A 24,409-nucleotide genomic window follows, 5' to 3' on the forward strand; every position below is an offset into this window, starting at 1 on the left:
TTTGTGACGTCACGCAGATAAGATGCTGAGAATGACCTGATTTGAAAAAGGGGATGTTACTTATAAAGATCCACCACTTGGGTGGATTTTTATAATTATAGGATGGTTGTATACACACACTGCCAACACACATTTATGTTCAAATTACATGTAAAAGTGAGTTTTGCATCCTATGACCCCTTTAATAACTGCATGATTGTTTTTTTTTTTTTACAATAATTTAAAAAAGAAAAATATTATATATTATCATTTCAAAAAACAAAAAAAGAAAATTAAAAAAAAAATCAGATAAATATTAAATATTTAATTTATTCCTATTTGACTTTAATACATTTTTTTTTTTTTTTTTTTTTTTTTTTTTTGTGGACCCTATAACATCATCTTGCCGCCCCCAGTTTGAATTACTTGATCAAATTTCAGCATTATCAAGTGGTACTTCATAAGTTCTCTGTGGTTATAGAGTCTGACTGTAAGGAACCGCAGTGCGAGGACACTTTCCAGGTCCCTTGTGAAGCGACTGAGATCAGAGCTGGGAATTAGCCTCTCTCAGCGCTCACAGGGTGAAAGGTCAAACTCAGACTCTCATTGCAGATAAAGAAGTCTTTTCATGTGTTGGCCCCGCAGACCAAAACACAAATGCACTCCAAGTCACTTTGAACTCAAGCCTGTGCTGCTAACGGTCGGCCGAGGAAACCTTTCCTGTTGACACATCCTCTCCATTCGTAGTCACGTAAACCTATATGCGCGCACACACACACTGCTCAATGTTATACTGTGAAGAAGTGATGAAGCTTGTGACAGGGACTGTTTTGTCATGCCTAGCAGCTTGGAATTTGTATGAGAGTACGTGAGCTACTGCATTCTGACCTTTTCTGTCACTCTACATGGTAGAACAAACAAAAAGTGACGTGAGTTTCTAGTCCTAGATGTCTTTCTCAGTTGTTTTGTTATGAAAGCAGAACACTGAAGTTAAGAGAGTGCATAGAAGTTGTTTCTTAAGCCACTTTTCACTGTCTTTAATTAAAAACAGACTAGAAGTCATTCATTTTCAGTGGAGAATAGTACAGGAGCTGTATAGAGTTCTGAATATATTCATATGCAGAAATTTTTAGGCCCAATTAGAGGTTTGTCTTGAACTTTTGAACCTTTTCATGTCTACGATAAGGGACACCCTCCAAGATGCGATTGGGGTAGTTTTCAGCAGCAATTGAGCAGGTTTTGTTGTGGAAACCTGGCAACCCTGATTGGTGGTCATTTATTATTTGAATGTTATTAACAACTGCCTGAAATGTAGACGAATGTCGAAAATAGTGAAAAGTTGGCTTTAACGGTATGTACTTTTTTTTGTACAAATTTGCCTGTTTTCAAACATTACTTCTGCCTTTTCTATTTAGCCATACACCTTGCCATTATTCAGATGCCATAACTACACAAATTATATGTCAATTTTTTTTTTTTTTTCCCAATCATTTTACTATAACAGGTCTTTGTTGTTGTTTCTTAGAAGGAAAAAACAACCTATAAGAGTTGATACTTTTACGTTCTCACAGTGTCATCAGCCTATCAGGATTGTTATGATGTAATTTTGACATGTCGGTTGGCTCAAACAAAAGCCAAACCTTTGAAAGTGTTTACTTTTTACGAGAAGGAATTTGTTTGGCAGAAAAAAAGAGCTTTTCCAGTCGCTCTTTTCACAGTCTTTAATATTCTTCTACTCAACAATGTCTCTAAACTACGCTTATTAATTGTGTGCTTTCTCCAAGCGGCCTAAAATTCACATTAAGTCTAGACTGAAAAGGAAAATGTGGGCTATTTGCTGCTTTTTATCGCAAGGAAAAGGGGCAAGGAAGTAAAAACTGGTCATTCGAGTTGGTCAAACTCCCATAAGTTTGTGCACTTTGACCTGAAAAGAGAAAATGAGGAAGTTTGCAGGCTTCCCTGATCAGGGAGTCAGCTTGTGTCAGCAGTCATGTGGGGATGTGTGAGCCTGAGTGTGTACAGTCTGGATGTATATATAGAATTCTGTTTTAAGCCCCTGGTTGTTTTTTTTAATCGAAGGCAGAGATAATAATAGCATGTTTTAAAATTATCCTGGCCCATATGACAATTCTTAGGCTGTGGTAAATCCATTCACGTAGCCATTCATTCATACACACACACACACACACACAAACAAACACACAAACTTGTGCCATCTCGCTTCCAGGCATCTGTTCTCACTGTTTGTTTGAACATGTTTTTTTTAATTATTAGAAAGCAAAAAATTCACTTAACCTTCAAACTAGCTAAAATATCCATGTTGACTAAACAGCTAAAAGGGAGACTTATTACTGAGAGAACACTGTGAGTGCTGCTGGATGACACACTCAAGTACAGAGACACTTCAGCAGGTGTTTCCCTGCAGGTGAAGATGCTTTAGGTCTGTAAGCGACATCAGTGTCAGCGGTTTGTGAATGAGAACACATAATCAGGTTCTGTCAGGCTGCAAAAGGGGGCTCTGCCCAGTTGATATTTGTTGTTTAGGGGAAACCCAGCTATGGTTAATGTGGGGTTTGTTTATTCTGTATTTGCGGCTCTTTAAAAGCATTAAGGTTGCCTTCACGGTCTTGAAACCTAGCAATATCTATGAATTTCAAAGTGTGATTTCCATGTTTAAAAAGAAAATAACATCTTGAAAGGTCATGCAAATGATTTTATTCTAGTTCATGATTAGTTTATCTTTCTGAACAGTCCAGCCTTTATAAATTGATTTGTAAAATTCCTGGAAAATAATGGAAATTTACTGACAAGAAAGTGTGGGAAAGATTGGAAACTTGAAATTTACTATTTGTTTGCTTAAATATAGGGCTGAGTGAGTAAGTGACAGAATAATCACAGACTGCAGAGTATTTAACAGGCTCACCGGTAAAGGCTTTGTGTTTGAAATTATTAAGAAAAATTATTAAGAATAATAATCTTTAATCAAGATTTTTTTCCTCATAAAATTACAGAAGCAGGTAGCAGAGCATGTAATTGCAGTTCTGTCATAGTTTGTTGGGCTGTTAAATTAGTACAATTAATTATATAAAATATTATAAATATTGATGTACGCTACTGTTCACAATTTGGGGACAGTCAGATTTTTTTAATTTTTTGAAAGAAATTGTTTTTATTCAGTAAGAATACATTGATCAGAAATGACAATTAGGATATTTACAGTGTTACAAAATACATCTATTTTAAATAAATGTTGTTCTTTTTAACTTTCTAGTTGTTTAAAAAAATACACAAAAATATTAAGAAGTACAACTCTTTTCAGCTTTGGTAATAATAAGCATAGTTTCATTTTTGAGCACCAAATCATCATTTTAGAATGATTTAGACGAAGGATCATGTGACACTGAAGCCTGAAGTAATGACTGATGAAATTTCAGCTTCATCATCACAGGAATAAATTACATTTTTAAATATATTAAAATAGAAAACGGTTATTTTAATTGTAACAACCTGTAATAAAAAACTGTAATAATATTTCACAATATTGCTGTTTACTGTAGCATTTAATAAAAAATAAAGCAGCCTTGGTGAGCATAATATACTTCTTTTAAAGGCATAAAAATAATCTTACCAACTGTGTGATTCATTGCAATTTGTTTGATGAGTTAACCAACATACGTAATAAAATAGTTTTATGTATTTTAGCAAATATTAAAAGTTTTTGCTGTAATATTGTAAGATGCCAATTTGTTTTTCTCTTTTGTTCTAAATTACTTTGATCTTGATACATGTAATATGTTATTTAATTTTGATCCACCCCCAATTAAAATGTTTCACTCAGTTGACTACCCTTGTACTTTGCTATCACGCTAGTGTTTGTTTTTTAAGCTTCGTCTCTCTTTTCTTTCAGAATTCATCACAAGACCATCATCATCTTCATCACTAGATTTTTCCAGGGGGGTTTGGATATCAGAAAAGACACCTGTCGGATGACATGCACCCCGAGCAGACAATGATCTGAAGGCCCTACCAGGAGGCCGCATACTTTTTTTCTTCCTTCCCTCCTTCCTTTTTTTTATCAGTGGAGGAAGACGGGTGAGCCCAGCTGCCTCAGACAGGTGGCATACAGAGAAAGAGAGAGAGAGACTCTCTCACACACACACATCTTCATACACAGAGGCGACTAGTCGCTGTTTGTGCTCCTGTAGCTGCCTTGAGAAATTTTGACCTCTGACCTCACCACACCCCCATCCTTGCCCCCACCCCTGCTCGGCCAATCACAGCAGCCATGGGGAGGAAAAAGATCCAGATTCAGCGAATCACAGACGAGCGTAACAGACAGGTGAGTGCAAAGCCCGACTGTCTGCAGCGGCTGTGTTTTTAGTTCAACATTTCTTCAGACTTTCTTTCAGTTTTGAATGCGTAACTGAAAAGAATTCATTTCGGCAGCTTTCTCTGAATAAAACATACCGAGTATACGCAGGAGAGCCTGAAAGATATTATTGGTATGATTAGTTGTGATTCTTGTGAGTTGCCTTAAGTTGTATCTGTAATTTAGACATCTTGTGCAAGACAACCAGTGTGAGGCAAAATCAAATCTTACTCCTCCAGTGCAAGGGTTCTGTTGATTTATAGTTGACATGTTGATTTTTTTGTGTAAGTACTTTTTCCTATCCTGCTTTAATAAGCAGAGACAGCTACAAGTTAACTACTCATAGGTTGTCTTCCCTTAGGGTGTAAACACCGGTGCTTTCAAAGCATCGCTGTTTGTTTGAGTGGTGCATTTTTTCTATTTCTGACTCAACTGTTGCAGTAGGATTTTGTTTAGTTTCATTACTTTTTACATATAACTGTCACTTTTAGTTTCTTTCAGTTTTAGTATTAGCTTTATTCTGAATATTGGTACCATATTGGTTATTGGCTGATTTTTTTAATTTATTTTTAAATGTATTATTGTTAAAAAAAATTGTAATCAGTTTTATGGACTGGATACATAATCATAATGTATTTTTTTAGGAAATCAAATATCTGTTGTTGTTGGTTTTTTTTATAGTACATTATAGTGTTGTGATACCTGAATTCACTTGTAACATTTAAATCTAACTGATTTTAATCTTAATTTTTAATATGGTATCACTTTTCAGTCATAATATAAAAAAATTATCATCTTATCTGCAGAACAATTAATGTTGTGCATCACTGGTTTGTTTTAGTCTATGGATACAGAGTTTTATTTGTTTTAGTTGTAGTATTTTAGGGCTGCCAAAGGTAATACGTTAATACCTTATATAATTTTAATATGTTTAATTACAGTACATTTCTCAAGGGTGTCTAATGTCATCCTGTGGCATTTCATGATTTTTGAAGTGTAATTTTATGTATTATAATACATAGGTATTTTTGTAGAGTCATATAGAGTCATGAAAATTTTAGTTTAGTTTTAGTTTTACCAGTTAAAGGTTTTTGAACAGTAAGATTTTTAATGATTTTTTTTTAAAAAGTCTCTTCTGCTTACCAAGCCTGCATTTATTTGATCCAAAGTACAGCAAAACAGTGAAATTTTAAATATTTTTACTATTTAAAATAACTATTTTCTATTTTGAATATATGTTTAATATATTTTCTATTTTGAATATATTTTTAAAATCTAATTTATTCCTGATTTTTAAAGCTGAATTTTTAGCATCATTACTCCAGTCTCATGTTCCTTCAAAAATCATTCTAATATTCTGATTTGCTGCTCAAAAAACATTTATTATTATTATTATTATTATTATTATTATTATTATTATTATGTTGAAAACAGCTGAGTAGAATTTTTTCAGGTTTCTTTGATAAATAGTAAGTTCAGAAGAAGAGAATTTATCTGAAATAGAAATGTATAATGTTACAAAAGCTTCAGATAAATGATATTCATCAAATCTGTTTTAAATATTAATGATAATAATAATAATGATAAAAAGAAAATGTTTCTTGAACAGCAAATCAGCATATTAGAATGATTTCTGAAGGATCATGTGACTAGAGACTGGAGTAATCATTCTGAAAATGTAGCTTTGATCACAGGAACAAATTACATTTTAAAATATATTCAAGTAGAAAGCAGTTATTTTAAATGTATAAAATATTTTACAATATTACTGATTTTGCTGTATTTTGGATCAAATACATGCAGGCCTGGTGAGCAGAAGACTTCTTTAACATTAACATTAAAAATCTTACTGTTCAAAAACTTTTGACTGGTATACAAACACTACAATGTTTGAGTTTTGTTTAGGTGAGTGTTTATTTTTGCTGTTTTGTTATATTCACCTAAAGTTCATTTCTGTTCTCTCTGCTCCTCAGCTTGTCATATAAAACCTGTTAAATCACAAACTTCATAACAGTATCCTATTGAAAGCTTTTAAAGTAATTTAATGTGCTTAGTTTAGAGTTAGAAGTTCCATTCGCTAGTGTGTAATCTCTCCCTCCATGTGTCAGATGTTAGAAAGATGGCTGAGAATGTGTGGGAAATGTTTTTCTGGTCACAGTTGTGCTGATAGGTGTAGTCACTCTGACCGGAGCAGGTGTGCATACTCAACCTTAGCCTGCTTCGCTGTGTCAGCGCTCTCTGTCTCCCTCAGGTGTGCCTGACTAATCATATTTTAAAACAAAGTTACAAAAAAAAAGTCTTATAGTTTGTCTGACCCAGATTAGGCCTCATTTTGTACTAAATATCACTTTTAATTGAGATTTCTTCTGGAAAATGATTCTGCTTTGCACATTTTGTCCTCTCGACCTTCCTGTGGTGTAACAGGTTTTTGGGCAATTAAAGAATTAAAGAGTGTGAGAAGAGGACATGAACTACAGTCTTTGCTGCAATAAAATGTGCCTTTTAATTACCAAACTCCAGCATCGAGGCAAGTATATAAGAGAGGTATCCAGAACTGACAGACGGCAGCAGGTGAGAGAGCGAGCTCGAGTCCGCGTGTGCGGTAAAGGTCAGTAGGTAAGCATTCGGCCCTGAGGTTAATTGGATCTAGAGAGGAACGGATGAAGTCAGGTCGCTGCCTCTCCACATTCTTCACAATGATAAAGTTGTGTTCTCCTGTTGCCATTGGTTACCTGCGATTTCTATTTTCGATGGCAATTATGCTGCTGGTGTTTATCCTGGTGCTGGTGTGGAGAGAAGGAACATCAGCTCCCTGATTGTTGAGGTGGAGGACATTCTTTCACCTAATGGAAAAGGGCTTTTATTTACAGAGATGCAATCACTGTCTGCTAGCACTGTCGAGCTCTTAAGGTTAAAGAGTCTTGGGTTTGAGCAGAAAAACTTTCTTTCTTGAGGTGGCAAAGGGAGCAAGAAAATGTTAGAAAGCCGCCCGGTCAGTTCTGAGGGAGAGGAGTCAGTTCTTGTGCACTGCAAAAATTCCTATAGGAGTAGTTCACTAAACATTTTTGAAAAATCCTGTCACTATTTTTTCCATCCTCACGTGGTTCCAAACATATATGACTTTCTTTTCTTCCGTTGAATTACGAAACAAGATGTTTTGAAGTATGTTGTTGGTTTTGTTGGTTAATCTTAACCTTGCTATCACAGTGAATGGGGAGCTTAAACAATAACACAAAACCACTATAGAAATATCACATTCTGATTTCGTCTGCCAAAGTTGTCTAACATACTTAAAATAAGACAAATCTACCTGAGAAGCAAAATTGCATTAGATGAGTTCTCAGGTCTCATCTATTCACTCATCCTGTGTCTAACCTTGTTGTTCACTCATCCTGTGTCTAACCAGGATGGTGTCTAACCATCCTGTGTCTAACCAAAAAAAAATTGTTCAATGGCATTGAATTTTTCAGGGCCATCTAGTGTTATTGCTACCTAGTGGCATTTTCATGTTTGATAAAATGTAATTTAGATAAAGCACAATTTAACATCTAAAAACTAACATTCATTTGTGGTCTTTTTTTAAATAATTTATTTAAGTTAATTATGAAGTTATTCATATGGACTTTACTAAAATTGAGTATAGTATAAGTCCAGTAGTTCCAATAATTTTTATTTCATTTTTTATACCATAAAAACAAAGAAAAATCCCACACAGTACCAATACTTTTAAAAAAGGTTTAAACAAAAATTAAAAAATATTATATATTTTTATTATATTATTTTATATTATATTTATTTATTTTTATTGTTTATTTATTTATTTTTTTAAATATTTTTTTTGAAAACTTTTGCAAGTATTGGTAGTGTGCAGGACTTTTCTTAGTTTTTTTGGTTTTTACCTTTTTTGTCTCCTAAACACCTATCCATTGTCTTCAGGTGTGCAAGGATTGATTGTTAATTTTATATCATAAAAGTAGTCCTTATGTTTATCAGTGAATAACTTCGAGAGTCCTGGTTCGCAGACTTTTCCTGTTCCCCCTCTCTCTTTTTTTCCCTTTGTTTCCTCTCTAACTACTGTCCTAGCGAAATAAAGGCATAAAACACCAAAAATAAATCTAAAAAAACAAAGAAAAATCAGCATATCCCTTTGAATATCGTATTATTTTAGAGGACAATGTTTATAACATAATTAAAGTGCTTTTGCATACTTTTTCAATCTTGAAAGTTTGGAAGCCTGTTTCCGACACTGAATAAAAAATTTAAAAAAAAGGTTATTGTGACTTCTTTTCCTCAGAATTGTGAGAAGTAAACTCGCAATTCTGAGAAATGAAGTCAGAATTGTGATATATATACTCGCAGTTCTGTGAATATATCAGTCTTTTTTTTTTGTCCTCAGCTCTGAATTTTATAACTCGCAATTGTAAAAAAAAGTCAGAATTGCGAGATGTAAACTCACAAATTGCGAGAAAACAATCAGAATTGTAAGAAAAGCGCAATTACTTTTTTATTTTTATTCAGTGGCGGAAACAGGCTTCCATATGAAAGTCATATGGGTTTGGAAAAACCTGAAGGTACATGATTGTTTTAGGTGGACTATTACTTTAGTATCTTTTTTTGTTTGTTTGTTTGTTTCCCTGTCTAAACAAACTTTAATATATGACAGATTCACCTGAGAAGCAAAGGTAAAAGCAAAAACAAAAGTGTGGTTTTCAGTTCTTATCATTCATCTCATCTTATCATTCATCTCATAACCTCTTTTTTCTCTCTCTATCCACAGGTGACCTTCACCAAACGGAAGTTTGGTCTGATGAAGAAAGCCTACGAGCTCAGCGTGTTGTGTGACTGCGAGATTGCCCTCATTATTTTCAATCACTCAAACAAGCTCTTCCAGTATGCCAGCACCGACATGGACAAAGTGCTCCTCAAATACACCGAGTACAATGAGCCGCACGAAAGCAGGACCAACGCAGACATCATCGAGGTAACACAGACATACAAGCCCACCATGCATCCTTCCAATTTCAGGTTGCAGGAAATTGTTTTGTTTGTTGGTCTCTCGCACCGTTCTTTATTTGTTTGCGCCTTCTCTTCACTCTTTCCTTCCTGTCTTCGGTGAACCGTGTTAATTTGGTTGCAGTAGCTCAGTCAATAGCCCTATTTGGTCGAGACTAGTTTTCCCCGAGGAGGCCAGGTAAATTTGTGTGTTTTTCCTCACAGAAACCTTGTTAAAATCACAGAACAAATTACCTACTGTTTTCCGGCTAACACACAAGTCCTCTGAGAAAGATCCCATCCAAATAGGAATGTCTGTAATTGCAAAGACTTTTTTTCATGACGCTTCTCCTCATTTATTTTGACCTTTATCAAATACTGTAACCAAAGCTAAATTTGTCACTTCATTACATAGTGAACTTTCATTATGGATTTAGACCATGCTAATACCATGCTGATTTTAATTTATTTATATTTTACTTTATTTACATGGTAATTCAAAGAACTTTAAAGAATATTATACCAAAATACCTTGGTAATACCATAGTGACAGTGTAAATCCAGAACATTGTAAGTTCTTCTAGAAATGGCAAGGCTTTTGCATAGCTAAACACTCATCCATAGGGAGGCCGAGCGCATGTGTGAGAGAAAGAGTGTGCGTGTGTGTGCGTCTAGAGAGCATGAAGGGTGTTTCAGAGGCTCGTGGATCTCTATACGCTGCTGGCTAACTGCCTGGACGATGGTGGGACAGGAGAGGTAGGGACAGCTGCACCCTCTACCACCTCCTGGCTTTGGCCAGAGAGGAAAAAGTGGCTTACACACAAACACACACACGGTGCCCATCCGGTGTCCGTCCCGTCCAACACAAGATGGCGACCGCGTGTGTGTGGCATGTTGTTCTGGGGCGCGTAGCGTTAACATGAAAAGAACAGCAGCAGACTGTCTCAAATAGTGTAGCTTCTTCATGGTGGTGTTAAAAACCTGTACACTCTTATTTTTTTTTATCTTCATACACTTTAATGCAGCTGTTTCCCATAATGAGTAGTTCAGAGCAATTGATTAATTGGACTAAGAGGTTCATTGAACTGCTCGAAAGAATGATTCACATGCTATATGAACTGGTTTGGTTCTTAAATTCAACTCACAGACTCGAGTTGGTTCTCGAGTTAACTGCTCACTGTTAACTTTACTCACACAAAACTATCATATGATCTCAGTGGAAGAGTTAAAGAGAGTTGGAATGCTGCCCTAAATATAAAGAGAGTTTACCCACAAATAAAAAATTCTGTCATTATTAACTTCCCCTCTTAACAGTCTGAACTCCTTTGGGTTTTTTCCGTCTTAATGCACCTTCATGCGTCTGTTTTCCATAATTAATCATTCAGTGCAACTTGTGAACGGGATCAAGCTAATTGAAAAGAATCAGCTCAAAAGAATGATTTGTTTTCAAAGTAAGTAGGACTGATACTCTATGGAAGCCTTTCCACCACTGAAAAAGGAATTTAAAAAGTCATTACAACTCTTTATTTCAACATTTCTGACTTTTCCTCTCACAATTGCAAGTTTACATCTCGCAATTATGACTTTTTCTCTTAATTGTGTGATACGAACTTGCAATTCTTACTTTTTTTCACAGAATTGGAAAATAAACTAAATTTCGAGAAATGAAGTCAGAATTGCGAGATATAAATGGGCAGTTCTGATTTTTCTTTCTTAGAATTGCGAGATACAAGTTAAATATTGCAAGAAAAGCAATATATTGCAAGATTTAAATTTGCAATTGTGACTTTTTTTATTAGAATTGCAAATTTAAGTCTTGCAATTCAGATTTTTTTTTTTCTCAAAACTCAAAATTGTGAGGGGGAAAAAATCTGAATTGCAATATTAAAACAATTCTGAGGAAAAAAGTCAGAACTGCGAGTTTGTATCTCACAGTTCAGACCTCAGAGTTTTTATCTCGCAAATTGTGACATTTTTCTCGGAATTGTGAGATATAAACTTGCAATTTCGAGGTATGATGTCCATTTCTGTGGGGGGAAAAAAGACTGATATTTTCTTAGAAATGCGAGTTTATACAGTATATCACAACTCTGACTTAATAACTTGCAGTTGCGTGTTATAAAGTCAGAATTACGAGATATAAACTTGCAATTATGAGGAAAAAAAGAACAAAAATCTGAGGAAAAAAATTCAGAATTGTGAGATAAAGAGTCAAAAATAAGTTTTTATTTATTTATTTATTTATTTATTTTTATTTTTTTAAATTTTTTTGTTATTTTTGTTATTTAGTGGCAGAAATGGACTTCCATAGTATTCAATCAACTCACTAATTCAATGATTTGATTGCATCAGTACTTGGGCTTACTAGAATGAAAGATTATCAGTGAATAATAATTCAAATTTAAGCCTTTTACTCACTCAAAACTATCATGACTTAAGAAACCCTGGGATGTAGTGCACAAGCTATGTAGTATCATCGCTATGAACTTGTTCACTGCGCTATGAACAAATACTATATAAAATATCTGAATATTGACTGAACCCACATGATGGTGGGTAGATAACGACAGAATTGTAATTTCTGGGTGAACTGTTCCTTTAAAACTTTAAATATGTGTGTGTACAGAAGAAAGTAAAACATTTTTTAACATTCAAGTTTTTTTTTAAGATTAGATGGTCATTCCGTGCAGTTTCATTGCAGTCATCAGAGGGTGAATACATGTAGAGTGTGTTATGGTGAGAAACTGATGACTTTTTTGCAGAAGCCCCCAGTGGTACAGGTGCATGTTTCCTGTTGGGTGCAGCTGCAGAAATCTCTTAAGAGAGTGTGTATATGTGTGTGTGTGTGTGTGTATGCGTGCATGCACTGTGGTGAGGGCGTTAGGCCGCTGTGGGCCACATCAGCTCAAGCCTGACTGGGCTGCTTTGTGTGTGTAAAGGCTGAAGGCTGTCTCATGTAATATTGAGAGGCAGAGTGACAGTAGAGGCAGACCTGGTGCTGAGTTCCCAGTGTTTGACCTGATGTTTTGGGGGCAGTACCATTCAGAAGGCCTTTCCTGTGGCTCATGTCCAATAAAAAAAACTTGTCTTTTCTGCTTTACCTGGTTCTTTGATTTTCAGAAACCAAAGCGAGAGAGACAGGCAGGCAAAAAGAGACGATTCAACGAAGTGAGGGAGATTCGCTGTTTATAAATGATGAAGTGGCGTACAATCACCCAGAGAAAAACCCTCATTCACCCTACAGCTCATTGTACACACACACACACACACACACATATTCAGGCAGGCATGCTTTCACACTGATGCATGACTGAACAGACGCATATGTACGCACACAGCCTCTCTCTTCTTCTCTCTTTGCTCTCATCTCCTCGCTCGCCTCGTGTTGCACGTGCCTAGTGTGTGTGCGAGTGTGATTGTATGGGGGCTGCCTGCTTCTTCTGCCAGAGCTTGTTAATCTGCTTGACTGCAGATCCCAATCAGGAGAGAGACAGAGAGAGGGAGAAAGAGACAGAGAGCGGGAGGGGGAGAATGAAAGAGACAGAGAGATGAAGAGTGGGTGTTTAAGGATGAAGATCCTGTAGATATCAGTTGGGACTGAAAGGAGGTGGTGAGAAGAGAAACACAAGGCTTTGCCCTTTATCATGAGCAGCTCAGATAAAGAGGCCGTGGGGATTTAAAAACAATATGAAATATATATTTTTTAAAATGTTCTTAATAAATGGTTGGTGTGATTTATGCTCTGCTTTCTAATGGAAAATATTATAATCTTTCATCAAAATGTAATAACTTTCTCTCAATTCCCACTAGATAACATCAAGTGCTGCCTTACTGAATATTCTGTTTGTCTTGGAAACACACCAGATTGTGACTTAAAGGGATGATTTACTTGTTTTAAATCAATATGAAGAAGAATCTTTTCAAAACATTGACAGTCAATAGTGATCATGTGCATCAACCTCAAATAAAGCACTGTTAAAGTAGTCCATGCAATTATTTGTCAGTCTTATGAATACATTTAGAGAGCAACATTCAGAAGATAACAGATTTTCGGTGAATACCGAATTTATTTATTTTTTTACTGAGTTTTTCTTTTGCCCTTATTGTAGCATGACAGACAAGGTCCAGACTGTCTTTTGAAAGAGAGCTGTATGTCCCTGAAAACATAAAAGCATACAGATTTGAAATGACGTTTGAGAGCAAACAATGACTGTTTTCAATTTTGGTGAATTTTTTCCTTCACAGTGTTACAAATTTTGCTTTAAACAATTAATTTATTATATTTCTGCTGCTGTTTAGGAAATAACTTATATAGAAACCATGGCTGACAATTGTGATCCTGGAAAATAAAGTTCCGTAAAGTTATTTTGTATATGCCCTACCATAAATATATCATAACCATAATATATCATAATATATCAGAACCTAATTTGGACAACTTTAAAGGCGATTTTCTTAGTATTTAGATTTTTTTGCACCCTCAGATTCCAGATTTTCAAATAGTTGTATCTCAGCCAAATGTGACCCTGGACCAGAAAACCAGTCTTAAGTAGCACAGGCATTTTTGTAGCAATAGCCTTTTTTTTTTTTATGCCAAAAATCATTAGGACATGAAGTAAAAATCAGGTTCCATGAAGATATTTTGTAAATTTCCTTCCGTAAATGTATCAAAACGTAATTTTTGATTAGTAATATGCATTGCTAAGACCTTCATTTGGACAAGTTTAAAGGCAATTTTCTCAATATTTAGATTTTTTTTTTTTTTAGATTACAATTTTTAATTTTTTTCAAATAGTTTGGCCAAATATTGTCCTATTCATCATACATCAATGGAAAACTTATTTATTCAGCTTATGTATGGTTTTGTGGTCCATGGTCACAATGATAAAAACAGTATTCGTGTAATTACACAATATACAATAGGCTACTAATCAGTTGAATCACTGTTAATAGCAAATATTTATATTTCCTTCAAATTAAGATTCAAACAGGTCAGGTGGCATGATTTATTGGGTTTTATAAGGCCTGATCTGAATGTTGATTCCCATATTGAGCTGGAAAGTATAATTAATATTGGCTAGTTTTGTCACAATGATATCAATACCAATTCAATTTCACAATTCTCAGTGTTAATTTTGAGACATTAATTAATATGCTATTTAACAGTGCTTTATTTTTAAATGTTAATATTATTATTATAAATAATAACAAATTAAATACAAATGAAATGTGGTATTTACGTGTTTGTCAATTAAGTAAATTAGAAAAAGTTTTAATAAGTAAAAGTTTTAAAATGAAGTAATTATTCAAACTGTAATTAAGAACAAATAAATTAAGCACAGTAAGTGGTTTTCTCTTTTTTATTATCAACATTACAGTTTAATTATTATAAATAACATAACAGACAGTGGCAGAAACCTACTGTGTTTACATTGATGCCATGCCAAGCTGGTATTTGGACCAGGAAGTGTACATTTAAGAGCGTTCAGGAGTAACCACCTGTCACCAGACAGCTTTTAAGCACTGAATTGAGTAGTACCAATACCACAGAAGGAACTGAATTTAATTTGAGCATCGACTCGACACTGAAGTCGACACCACCGGCACTTCTGACATGCCTGATAGCAGCAGTTCCTTGCAAGTGTGACCATTGGCGTTAGATTGTCGAGATGAAATGACACTGAACTCTTAACCTCTATCTGTAAGAGATGAAAATCTGTGTGTGCTGGACATCGGCTAAGCCCTCTTCGATATTGAGATGATGTACTCCAGCTTATTCTCTCAGATCCGCCTCCACAGTGGGCTGAGCCGTGGGCTATCAGCCCAGATCAGCTGCTAAAATGACTCCATTAGCCTCATGTATGAGTTATAGTCAGACTCGCCTGATAATGGCAGACACGCTGCCTTTAAAGGAGGAATTGAGATGGAGGGATGAAGAGAAGGAGGAGTGGAGGGTTCAGAGGGGCCGCTAATCTGTCAGATGGGTGTATCTGGACGCTATCGTCTGTGTAAGCCGGCAAGCTGCGGCGAAGCCGAGGCTTTAAGCGCGTTCTCAAGGGATGGCCGGGGGGGTTGCAGCCTTCTCCGCTTTACACACTGCAAATGGAAGGTGACATTACATTCTGGCTGCGTTGGACATCAGCACGCACTCGAGAGCGAGTTATTTGTACGTTTTAAGACCACCGTAGATCCCTCGTGTGTCTTTTCAATCGCAGATTCTTAAACTTTTACATTGGTCCCTCTCAAATGTTTGCTAGCATCCCACATAGGAAGTGGGAGTTTGAAAAGACAGTATGGGATGGAGAGAGGAGGGGAATAGAGGACAGAAATGAGTCAGCTCGCTAAATCGTGGAAGAATGAGAGCATTACTGGATTAGAAAAGACTCACAAAGATACAGCGTAAAAAAACATCCAGAAACATTTGAAGAAAGAAAGTGAAGGTCGAGGGGTAACAGATGATATAATGCAAAGACAGGAAGGGGAAGCTAGAGAGAGACCGACCGTGGGGGGGGGGGAAGGAAGGCTGTTGCAGGGGGAGGGGCGCTACTGAACGAGGTTAGCCAGTCAGAGGCAGCGGAGCTCTGCAGGGGAATCTTCCCTTGGCAACACAAACAAGCACCCGCCCCATAAAGGAGAGACAGCAGGCAGAGAAATACAGGGACAGGTGAACAGATGGAGCCGACTCAGAGACAAGCTGATCAGCTGACCCGCTCCTCACTGTGTGTGTGTGTGCAAGAGAGAGAGTGTTATGAACGATCGAGCTAGAGCAAATGCTTGCGATTTGTATTTTTTTCATCATTCATTAAATCGTCATCTAAATCTATAAATTATTAGCATTGCTTGCCACGGCTAATTGCTAGTGCTCATACTTTGGGTTAGGGATTTCACCCTATTTCTTAATATTTCATTTCAATGCTTGATTTGTGACCTCAAAAAAGCCTCCAGTCGTACTGCATTTTGTGGAAAAGTGTGTTTGTTATTGTATGTGGTTATACTTTTTTTCCACTCTGAACCAACTACATAGCAACAGCTTGACAACACCAGCTTCACCACTTGGATTTTAGTTCGTTTTAATTAATTTAGTAATATAGTATAATATACACTATCAGTCAAAGAAGAGGTAGAAGTAACTTCTGGTCACCGAGCCTGCATTTATTTGAACCGAAGTACAGCAAAAACAGTTAAATTTTGAAATATTTTTACTATTTAAAATCTTAAGAACTATTTAAAAACTTTTGACTGGTGGTGAAATATAATATAATATAATTAGGGCTGTCAAATTGATTAATCGCAATCAACTCCATTCAAAATAGAAGTTTGTGCTTACATAAAATGTGTGTGTGTGTGTGTGTGATACATAGTACACACACATATCTATCATGTAAACATAAACTCTTATTTTGGGTGCAATTAATAATATAATATAATATAATATAATATAATACAAATTTCTAATATATATACATGTATGTGTGTGTATTATATACCATACACACATATATTATGTAAACACAGATTTTTATAACATTATATAACATTATATTTATATAAATATGTGCATGTAAATATGTATGGTTAATATACACAGTACACACATATAATATGTAAACACAAACTTTTATTTTGGATATGATTAATTGCAATTAATCGATTTGACAGCCAAAATTATATTATATTATATTATATTATTGTATTGTATTGTATTGTATTGTATTGTATTGTATTATATTATATTTGTAAATTAATTAAAACTTAACTAAATGCAAGTGGTGCAATATAGTATAATTTAATATAAAATTACAGTTCAAAAGTTTGGGATTAGTACTTTGATTCTGTAAGGTTGCATTAAATCGATCAAAAGTGACAGTAATGATATTTATGAGAAATTTAAAAATTATTAAAATAAATATTGAAAAATGTACTATATTACTCTTTTATTGTATTTTATCCTAAGAGACTTCTTTGAAAAACATTAAATCTTACTGACCTCAAACTTTAGAACAGTAATATATATGAAAAAAATATATAATGCATTTATAGTAGAAGTGTTAATTTTTCAGTTGAAATTGTTGATCTGGATTACATTGTTTTATGCTGTATTTTCCTTGCCTACTTTCTATGTCACTATGACCTCTGCGAGAAGGAAGAAAGCAGTGCTGAAAACGGTTTTCCATTCAGCCTCAATACCCCCATCAAAGCTACTTATAGAAAATCTCGTTTGGAAAATCTTCTCAAAAAAAGACTCAAGCTGTTTTCAGGCTGAAACCGATAAACTGAGTTTCTCTCTTTTTCAGCCTCGTCTAACTTATTTCCAGCCCACGGTTGTCTATGGGGCTGTGCAGTTTCATCGTTTTCCAAGTCATGGTGTAAAATCGAATTTAGCCTCTTCACTCCCTCACGAAACATTTTGCTGATGTACAGTATTCTTGGTTTACGTGTCACACGTTACTTTGTAGGTTTAACAAGTCAGTTCTGCTTCTCTGTGATTGACATTTGTGTTTCTAAATGTGAAATATGCTCCTCTCCCTTTCTTCTCCCACTCGGAACGCTTTAAGACGTTGAGAAAGAAAGGCTTTAACGGTTGCAACAGTCCAGAGCCAGACGGGGACGATTCGATCGACCAAAGTCCGTTACAGGAGGACAAATTCCGCAAAAGCGAGGAGCTGGACATCCTCTTCAAACGCTACGGAGTGAGTATTCCTCTTTGCCTTGTCGTTCTAACCTCCCTCCTTCTCTTTCTTCCCCTCTGTCTCTCGCTCCTGTCCTCGGTCGGAAATAAACCAAGGCTCTGAACAAGAAAGAGCACCGGGATTCGGAGAGCCCAGACCCAGAGGAGCCGTTCTCCCTCACGCCTCGCACAGAGGAGAAGTACAAAAAGATAGACGAGGAGTTTGATAAAATGATGCAGAGCTATAGGCTTTCAGTGAGTACCCGTGTGAAGAGGCCTGCTTTTGGCCCGGCAACCAACTCACACAGCCTGCTGTCGGCCCGGCAAACAACTCACAGAGCACCTAGCAACCATCTCTCACCCCATTCCCCTCCCACCACCCCTCAATCCCCTCTGAATGTGTGTGCTTGGGCAAGGAGAGGCCGGGCGGCGGCGAGAGGGCGAGTGTGGGCCGCATCCCTTTGATCCTCACGATCCACTTTTTGAGATGTATAGCTGTCTTGATCCTGCGTGCTGTTGTTTCTTGTGTTCTGCGATGACTGATGCTTGTATCGTGTTTGCCAGGAATAGACTTCTGACTCATCTGGGTCCCGATTCAGGCGTCGGTGAAAATAATTTTCATTAAGGCACTGTCAAGAATGCTTTATGCATGAGCCCTGCATGAGGAATCTCCTCTCAGGAGGTACAGAAACAAGAAAGTGCTGTTCGCTTCCTCAATGTATCGTGGGCCCGACTTTGATACAATTTACATGGTGAACGTGATTCAACATAATGTGGGCAGCAAAGATTGATTAGCGTAGTAAGTTGCGGTCTCTTTCCTCTGTAATGCTAATAGGACTGGAAATTAGAAATTGCTTGGTAGCTGCATCCAAAAAGCATTTCGTCACCTGACGAAGGGCCAGTTTTCCTCTCCCTCGCCCTCCCCTACCGTTCTCCGCCCAGTGCGTCGTTCACGGGCCGGAGCACAAAGAGAGTCATCCAGCACCTCTCTCTTTCTCTGCCACATAATCCCAGCATGAGTGCCCGAGGAAGCAAAGCTAAAACCTTAATCCTTCTCACTGGGGACACCCAGCAGCATGTGTACTACGAGCTCTACTTAACAGGCCGGAAAATGATCAGTTTGTAATGAGTTTTTAGATATTCACCACTAACTGTCTGACTTGGCTGTTTCAGTGGATAAAGCTGGATTGTGAGGAAGTTTATTTGAGATCTTCTTTCTAGAAAAAATACTGTTAAACATTTTAAATTTAAATTAACTTTTTATTTCGAAATTATTTTCAATTTCAACTTAAGGTAAAAAGGACAAAACAAGGGTCCCATTTTACATTAGGTGGCCTGAACTACTATGTACTAAGTACAGTGCACTTAGTGTGCTCATATTGTACTGCAAAGCACTTTTGCTGCTATTGAGGTGGAATACAGGTAAGGTTAGGGACAGGTTTGGTGATATGGGTAGGTTTAAGGCTTGGTGAAGGTATAAGGGATGGGTTAAAAGTGTAACAATAAATGTAATTACAGAATTAATTACAGGTGTAATTACATGCAGGTATTTTAAAATGTAAAAACATGCATGTACACAATAAGTGCATGTGTATCAAATTATTAATTTAAATGTAAGTACATAGTAGTTAACAGGAATGCACTGTACATCAGTGATTAATATTTTCATTTTTAAATAATTTTCTGTATAAGTTGATATTGGATATACACTACCATTCAAAAGTTTGAGGATATTTGGATATTTTTTAAAGAAATGTAAAATGCAAAAATGTCATGCAACATTGTTTTAAACATTGTTTTTAACATTGATAATAATATAAAAGTTTTTGAGCAGCAAATCAGCATTTTAGAATGATTTCTGGAGGATCATGTGACACTGAAGACTGGAGTAATGATGCTGAAAATTCAGCTTTGTCATCACAGGAATAAATTTACATTTTGAAAAATTTTCACATAGAAAATAGTAATAATGTTTTACAGTATTACTGTTTTTTTCGGCATTTTTGATCAAATAAATATAGGCTTGGTGAGGGTTGTTTTAAAACACATTTAAGAAACTCAGACTTTCGAGTGGTAGTTTGTGTCAGTCGATATTTCTGTCTACTTTTTATTTAGATTACATTTGTAATATCTAACACTCACTTAAGTGTAATTTAAAGGAGTAGTACACTTCCAGAACAAAAATTGACAGATAATGCACTCACTCCACTGTTGTCATCCAAAATGTTCATGTTTTTCTTTTTTCAATCATGTTTTTGAGGAAAACATTTGATTTATCCCCATATAGTGGACTTCTATGGTGCCCGAGTTTGAAATTCCAAAAATTCCAAAGTGTCTTATCTTGTGAGACGATCTGTGATTTTCAAAAAAGAAAAAAAAATGTATATACTATTTAACCTCAAATGTTTGTCTTGTCCAGCTCTGCCATGCGCATTTTGGAAGTTCAGACTCGCAGGCACCATAGAATCCACTATACAGAGAAATAATCTTTAGCAGATCTCAAATACATCTGCCTTTAATATTTTCGTTTACTTTGTTAATGTTGCAAGTAGCGAGTAAAAATACGCTCAAACTTTTTGATCAAAATCTGCTGAGCACTCTGCTTGGCGAATTAAATTTTATATAATATTATGTTATATAAAGTTTTTGATCCCATTTTGCTTTTCTATATTTGAATCTATTGTGTAAATCAACCCTGAAGGACCATTCCTCATGTGGACTGTGATTGCACTAAGCTCCAATCCAAAGGGACTTCATGTGAATCTGATTTGCCAACTTGTTTCCCAAACCAGTCCGTCTTTCTCACTTCTCTGGTCATGCGCTTCCTCAACGTCACACAGTCTCTCTTTCAGTGCCAAGTGTCGTTCTTATCACAGTTGTCTATCGCTTGTCTGTGTGTCTAGACTGATATAATCTTGAGTCTGTTGTATTTATCTTCAGTTGTTGAAGGCACATCAGAAGTGTAAGATTGCACTTTCTAGCTGAGAAATTGGAGGCTAGCAAACTAGATTTTTTCCGTCTTGGCGTATGTGTTCAGATAAGGTGTGTTTGGTGCTCCATATTTTAAACCAGCTGCTCGTCTCACACTAATGACCCTTCCCTCTCCTCCGTCCTCCCCTCCCGTCACCCTGCCTGGCCTGCGTGCAGTGCTGGAACTTTTCGGTGCTGGTTCCTGTTTCGTCCACAGGCTTAGCCTGTAGCATATGCTACATGGGTTACTCCCTCCAGAACTGTAGCTTGAGTATGTGTTTAACCTGGAATATTCTTTTAAAACAGCTTTGGCTTCAGTATATTCTCATTAGAAGTAATTTCTTCAAAAACAACAGTGGTTATAGAAGAAGTAAGCTCAAATTCTGATATAATTCCACTGTCATTCTTACGCTCTTAAAGGGATAGTTCACCAAAAATGAAAATACTGTCATGAATTACTCACCCTCATGTCATCCCAAACCTGTAAGACCTTCATTCATCTTCAGAATACAAAGATATTTTTGATGAAATCCCAGAACTTTCTGACCCTGCATAGACAGCAACAGTACTACTAGTCATTATTTTTGTTTTCTTTGTGCACAGAAAGTATTCCTGTAGCTTCATAAAATTATGGTTGAACCATTGATGTCACATCATGAACTGTTTTATCAATGTCCTTACTACCTTTCTGGGACAGAAAGCTCTCAGATTTCATTAAAAATTTGTGCTCCAGAAGATGAATGAAGGTCTTACGGTTTTGGAACGACATAGGGGTGAGTAATTAATGAAAGAATTAAAATTTTTGGTGAACTCTCCCTTTACAACTAAAAGTTCTTTATTGGCATTCAAGTTCCATGTAGAACGTTTAACATCGTCCCACATCGCTGCAGAAGTACCGACCCAGTGTTTACAAAGTGGATGTGCAAAGGTGGTCAAAAACCGTTTACAAAAAATAAAACAGTGATGTAGGATGATTTTGAAGCTGAAGGAGAGGTTAAAAAGAATATAGTTTTATTTATTTACTTATTATTTTATGAAATTAAAATACTGTCATTAATTACTCACCCTCATGTCGTTCCAAACCCGTAAGACCTTCATTCATCTTCAGAACACAAAGATATTTTTGATGAAATCCCAGAACTTTCTGACCCTGTGTAGTCAGCAACAGTAAAACTAGTTGTTATTTTGGTTTTCTTTGCGCACAAAAACTATTCTGTAGCTTCATAAAATTACGGTTGAATGATGAACTATTTTATCAGTGTCCTTACTACCTTTCTGGGACAGAAAGCTCTCTGATTTCATAAAAAATTTGTGCTCTGAAAATGAACGAATGTCTTACGGTTTTGGAACAACATAAGGATAAGCAATTAATAACAGAATTTAAATTTTTGGATCAACTATCCCTTTAAAACTAAAAGTTCTTTATTGGCATTCAAGTTCCATGTAGAACGTTTAACATCCATGGAACCTTTCCATTTCACAAAAGGTTCTTTATAGTGAAATAGAGTTCTTTAGATTATTCAGATGTTCTTCACACTAAAACTGTTCACTGAAAGGTTCTTTGGGAAACCCAAAAACCTTCTTTTGTAGCATCACTATGTAACCCTTTTGGAACTTGGAGTGTCTGTAATCTGCACACTTCAAACTGTATTTTTCTACTGAAGCTCAGACAGAGGCTAGAGGAGAACGGGAGAAGGACAGAGGAACAGCCAGACTAACTCTATCAAACTGGGTCCCACTCAGAACACAGGAGGCCTAGTGCGGCCCACATTCTAAATTTAGAGGCCCTGGTTTTGCAGAAGGATCATGGGAAAATGGGTCTCCATCAGAGCATCTGGACAGTTTGAGTCCACACTGATTGCCGAAGCTGGCTAATTGCGCTTCGCAAAGCGCGAGAACGCGGATCGGCTGACTCAGGAGTTGTCACGGTCACATGCCCCTTGTTTGAAACACCTGAGCCTACTGTGCGCGGTGGGGTATTCCCTAGAGCCATATTACCAGTTTAAGGACAACTGTTGCAGACTAAAATTGAGAGTATAATTCTGGGATACAAAACAAGTGTAACCATAAACACTGGATGATTCATTGAAATCTAGATGCAAATGAAGCGTAGACTTCCTGTTTCTTTCATTTCCAGTCTGGATAATTCAACACTAAATCATCAACAGTTTTCAGGTCTTACAAAATTAACTCTGCACCTCGTAGCTTCACGTGCTCTGCTTTGGAGATGTTTGCACAAGTCACTGCATGCTATTAAAACCAGTGTGTGACCATTTGCGCGACGTCTCGATGTACATGCGAGTTTAAGCCGCTAACCGTTTCTCTCTCTATCTGTGCTTCTCAGTCCACAGTGCCACCGCCCACTTTCTCCATGCCAGTCACAGTGCCGGTGTCCAGTCAGAGCCCTCTGCCATTCAGCAACCCCAGCAGCCTCGTCACCACTTCCTTCGTCACCTCCACTCTCACAGATCCGCGCCTGCTGTCGCCACAGCAACCGCAGCTGCAGAGGAACACGGTGTCTCCAGGCCTGCCACAGAGACCTGCCAGCGCAGGTAAAATTCTGAGCTGATCAATGGTGCTGAGTAGCAGTAAGCAAAGCAGGAAGGAGGAAATAGTAATTCATGTTGTGCACATGAGCTTATAATGTTGCCCTGTAGGTGTCGGATTACCCCGAGCAGCTGTTTCAGGGATACACCGCTGATTTATGCATAAAAGTGACTGTCGAACCTTCATCTCTTCTACTCTAGAGTGGTTACATAGTGTACTCATCTTTTTTTATTTAGTTTCTAGCTGATTTGAAGGATTTTTTTCGTTTATTTGGTATCGTTTTAGGATTTTGGATATATAATTGATTGAGCTGCTGATTTTCTCTATTTTCACATTTAGATTACCTTTGCCATCAAGTTAATTTTTAAAATGACCTTTTTCTAATAAAAATTGTTCAGTGGTGGAAACGGGCTTCCATAGAAAACAGTATAGAATGGGTAACACTTAACAGTGAGGTTCTGTTTAACATTAGTAATTATATTGGTTCTATAGTAGTTGATGCTAATTTACTCATTTATTATTAAAATCTAATGCTATATCTGTTAATATTGTTTAATGCACCTGAGCTAACATGAACTAACAATGAACATATCTTTAATTAAATAGCATTAAAAAAGATTAAAATGTTAGAATGCATTAACCAGTGTTAACTAATGGAAGCTTATTCTAAAGTGTTACCACAGAATTGTAATACAAGCTATTTATCAGTTCTCAGCCATTGCATCAAAATCATTATCACCTTCATTTTGACCACAACTGTAATATTTATGCCTTCCTATGGCATGTATTCTTACTTCAAAATGTGCTGATGTAAGACTACATGTAAGTTTGCATTCATTACCAGTTGTAGCATTCTTTTTACACGTGGTATCAACATCTTGAAA

General features: G+C 36.4%; 1 protein-coding gene across 10 annotated transcripts in view; it reads left to right on the plus strand.

Moving 5' to 3' along the window:
- The window catches only part of mef2d (myocyte enhancer factor 2d), a 71,641-nt gene that overhangs the window by 23,673 nt on the left and 23,559 nt on the right, over positions 1–24,409 (plus strand). For 6 of the 10 annotated variants that reach the window (XM_051132443.1, XM_051132449.1, XM_051132450.1 and 3 more), the window contains exons 2-5: positions 3,887–4,318; positions 9,126–9,329; positions 18,126–18,263; positions 23,323–23,530. In XM_051132443.1, coding sequence (XP_050988400.1) covers positions 4,265–4,318; positions 9,126–9,329; positions 18,126–18,263; positions 23,323–23,530 — 604 coding nt within the window. In that variant the 5' untranslated portion in view covers positions 3,887–4,264. Of the gene's footprint in view, positions 1–3,886; positions 4,319–9,125; positions 9,330–17,895; positions 18,031–18,125; positions 18,264–23,322; positions 23,531–24,409 lie in introns of all 10 variants that reach the window. The other 4 variants (XM_051132445.1, XM_051132452.1, XM_051132448.1 and 1 more) reach the window with 1 other exon arrangement.

The sequence above is a fragment of the Labeo rohita genome, chromosome 16, assembly GCF_022985175.1.
Source record: "Labeo rohita strain BAU-BD-2019 chromosome 16, IGBB_LRoh.1.0, whole genome shotgun sequence".
NCBI lineage: Eukaryota > Metazoa > Chordata > Actinopteri > Cypriniformes > Cyprinidae > Labeo > Labeo rohita.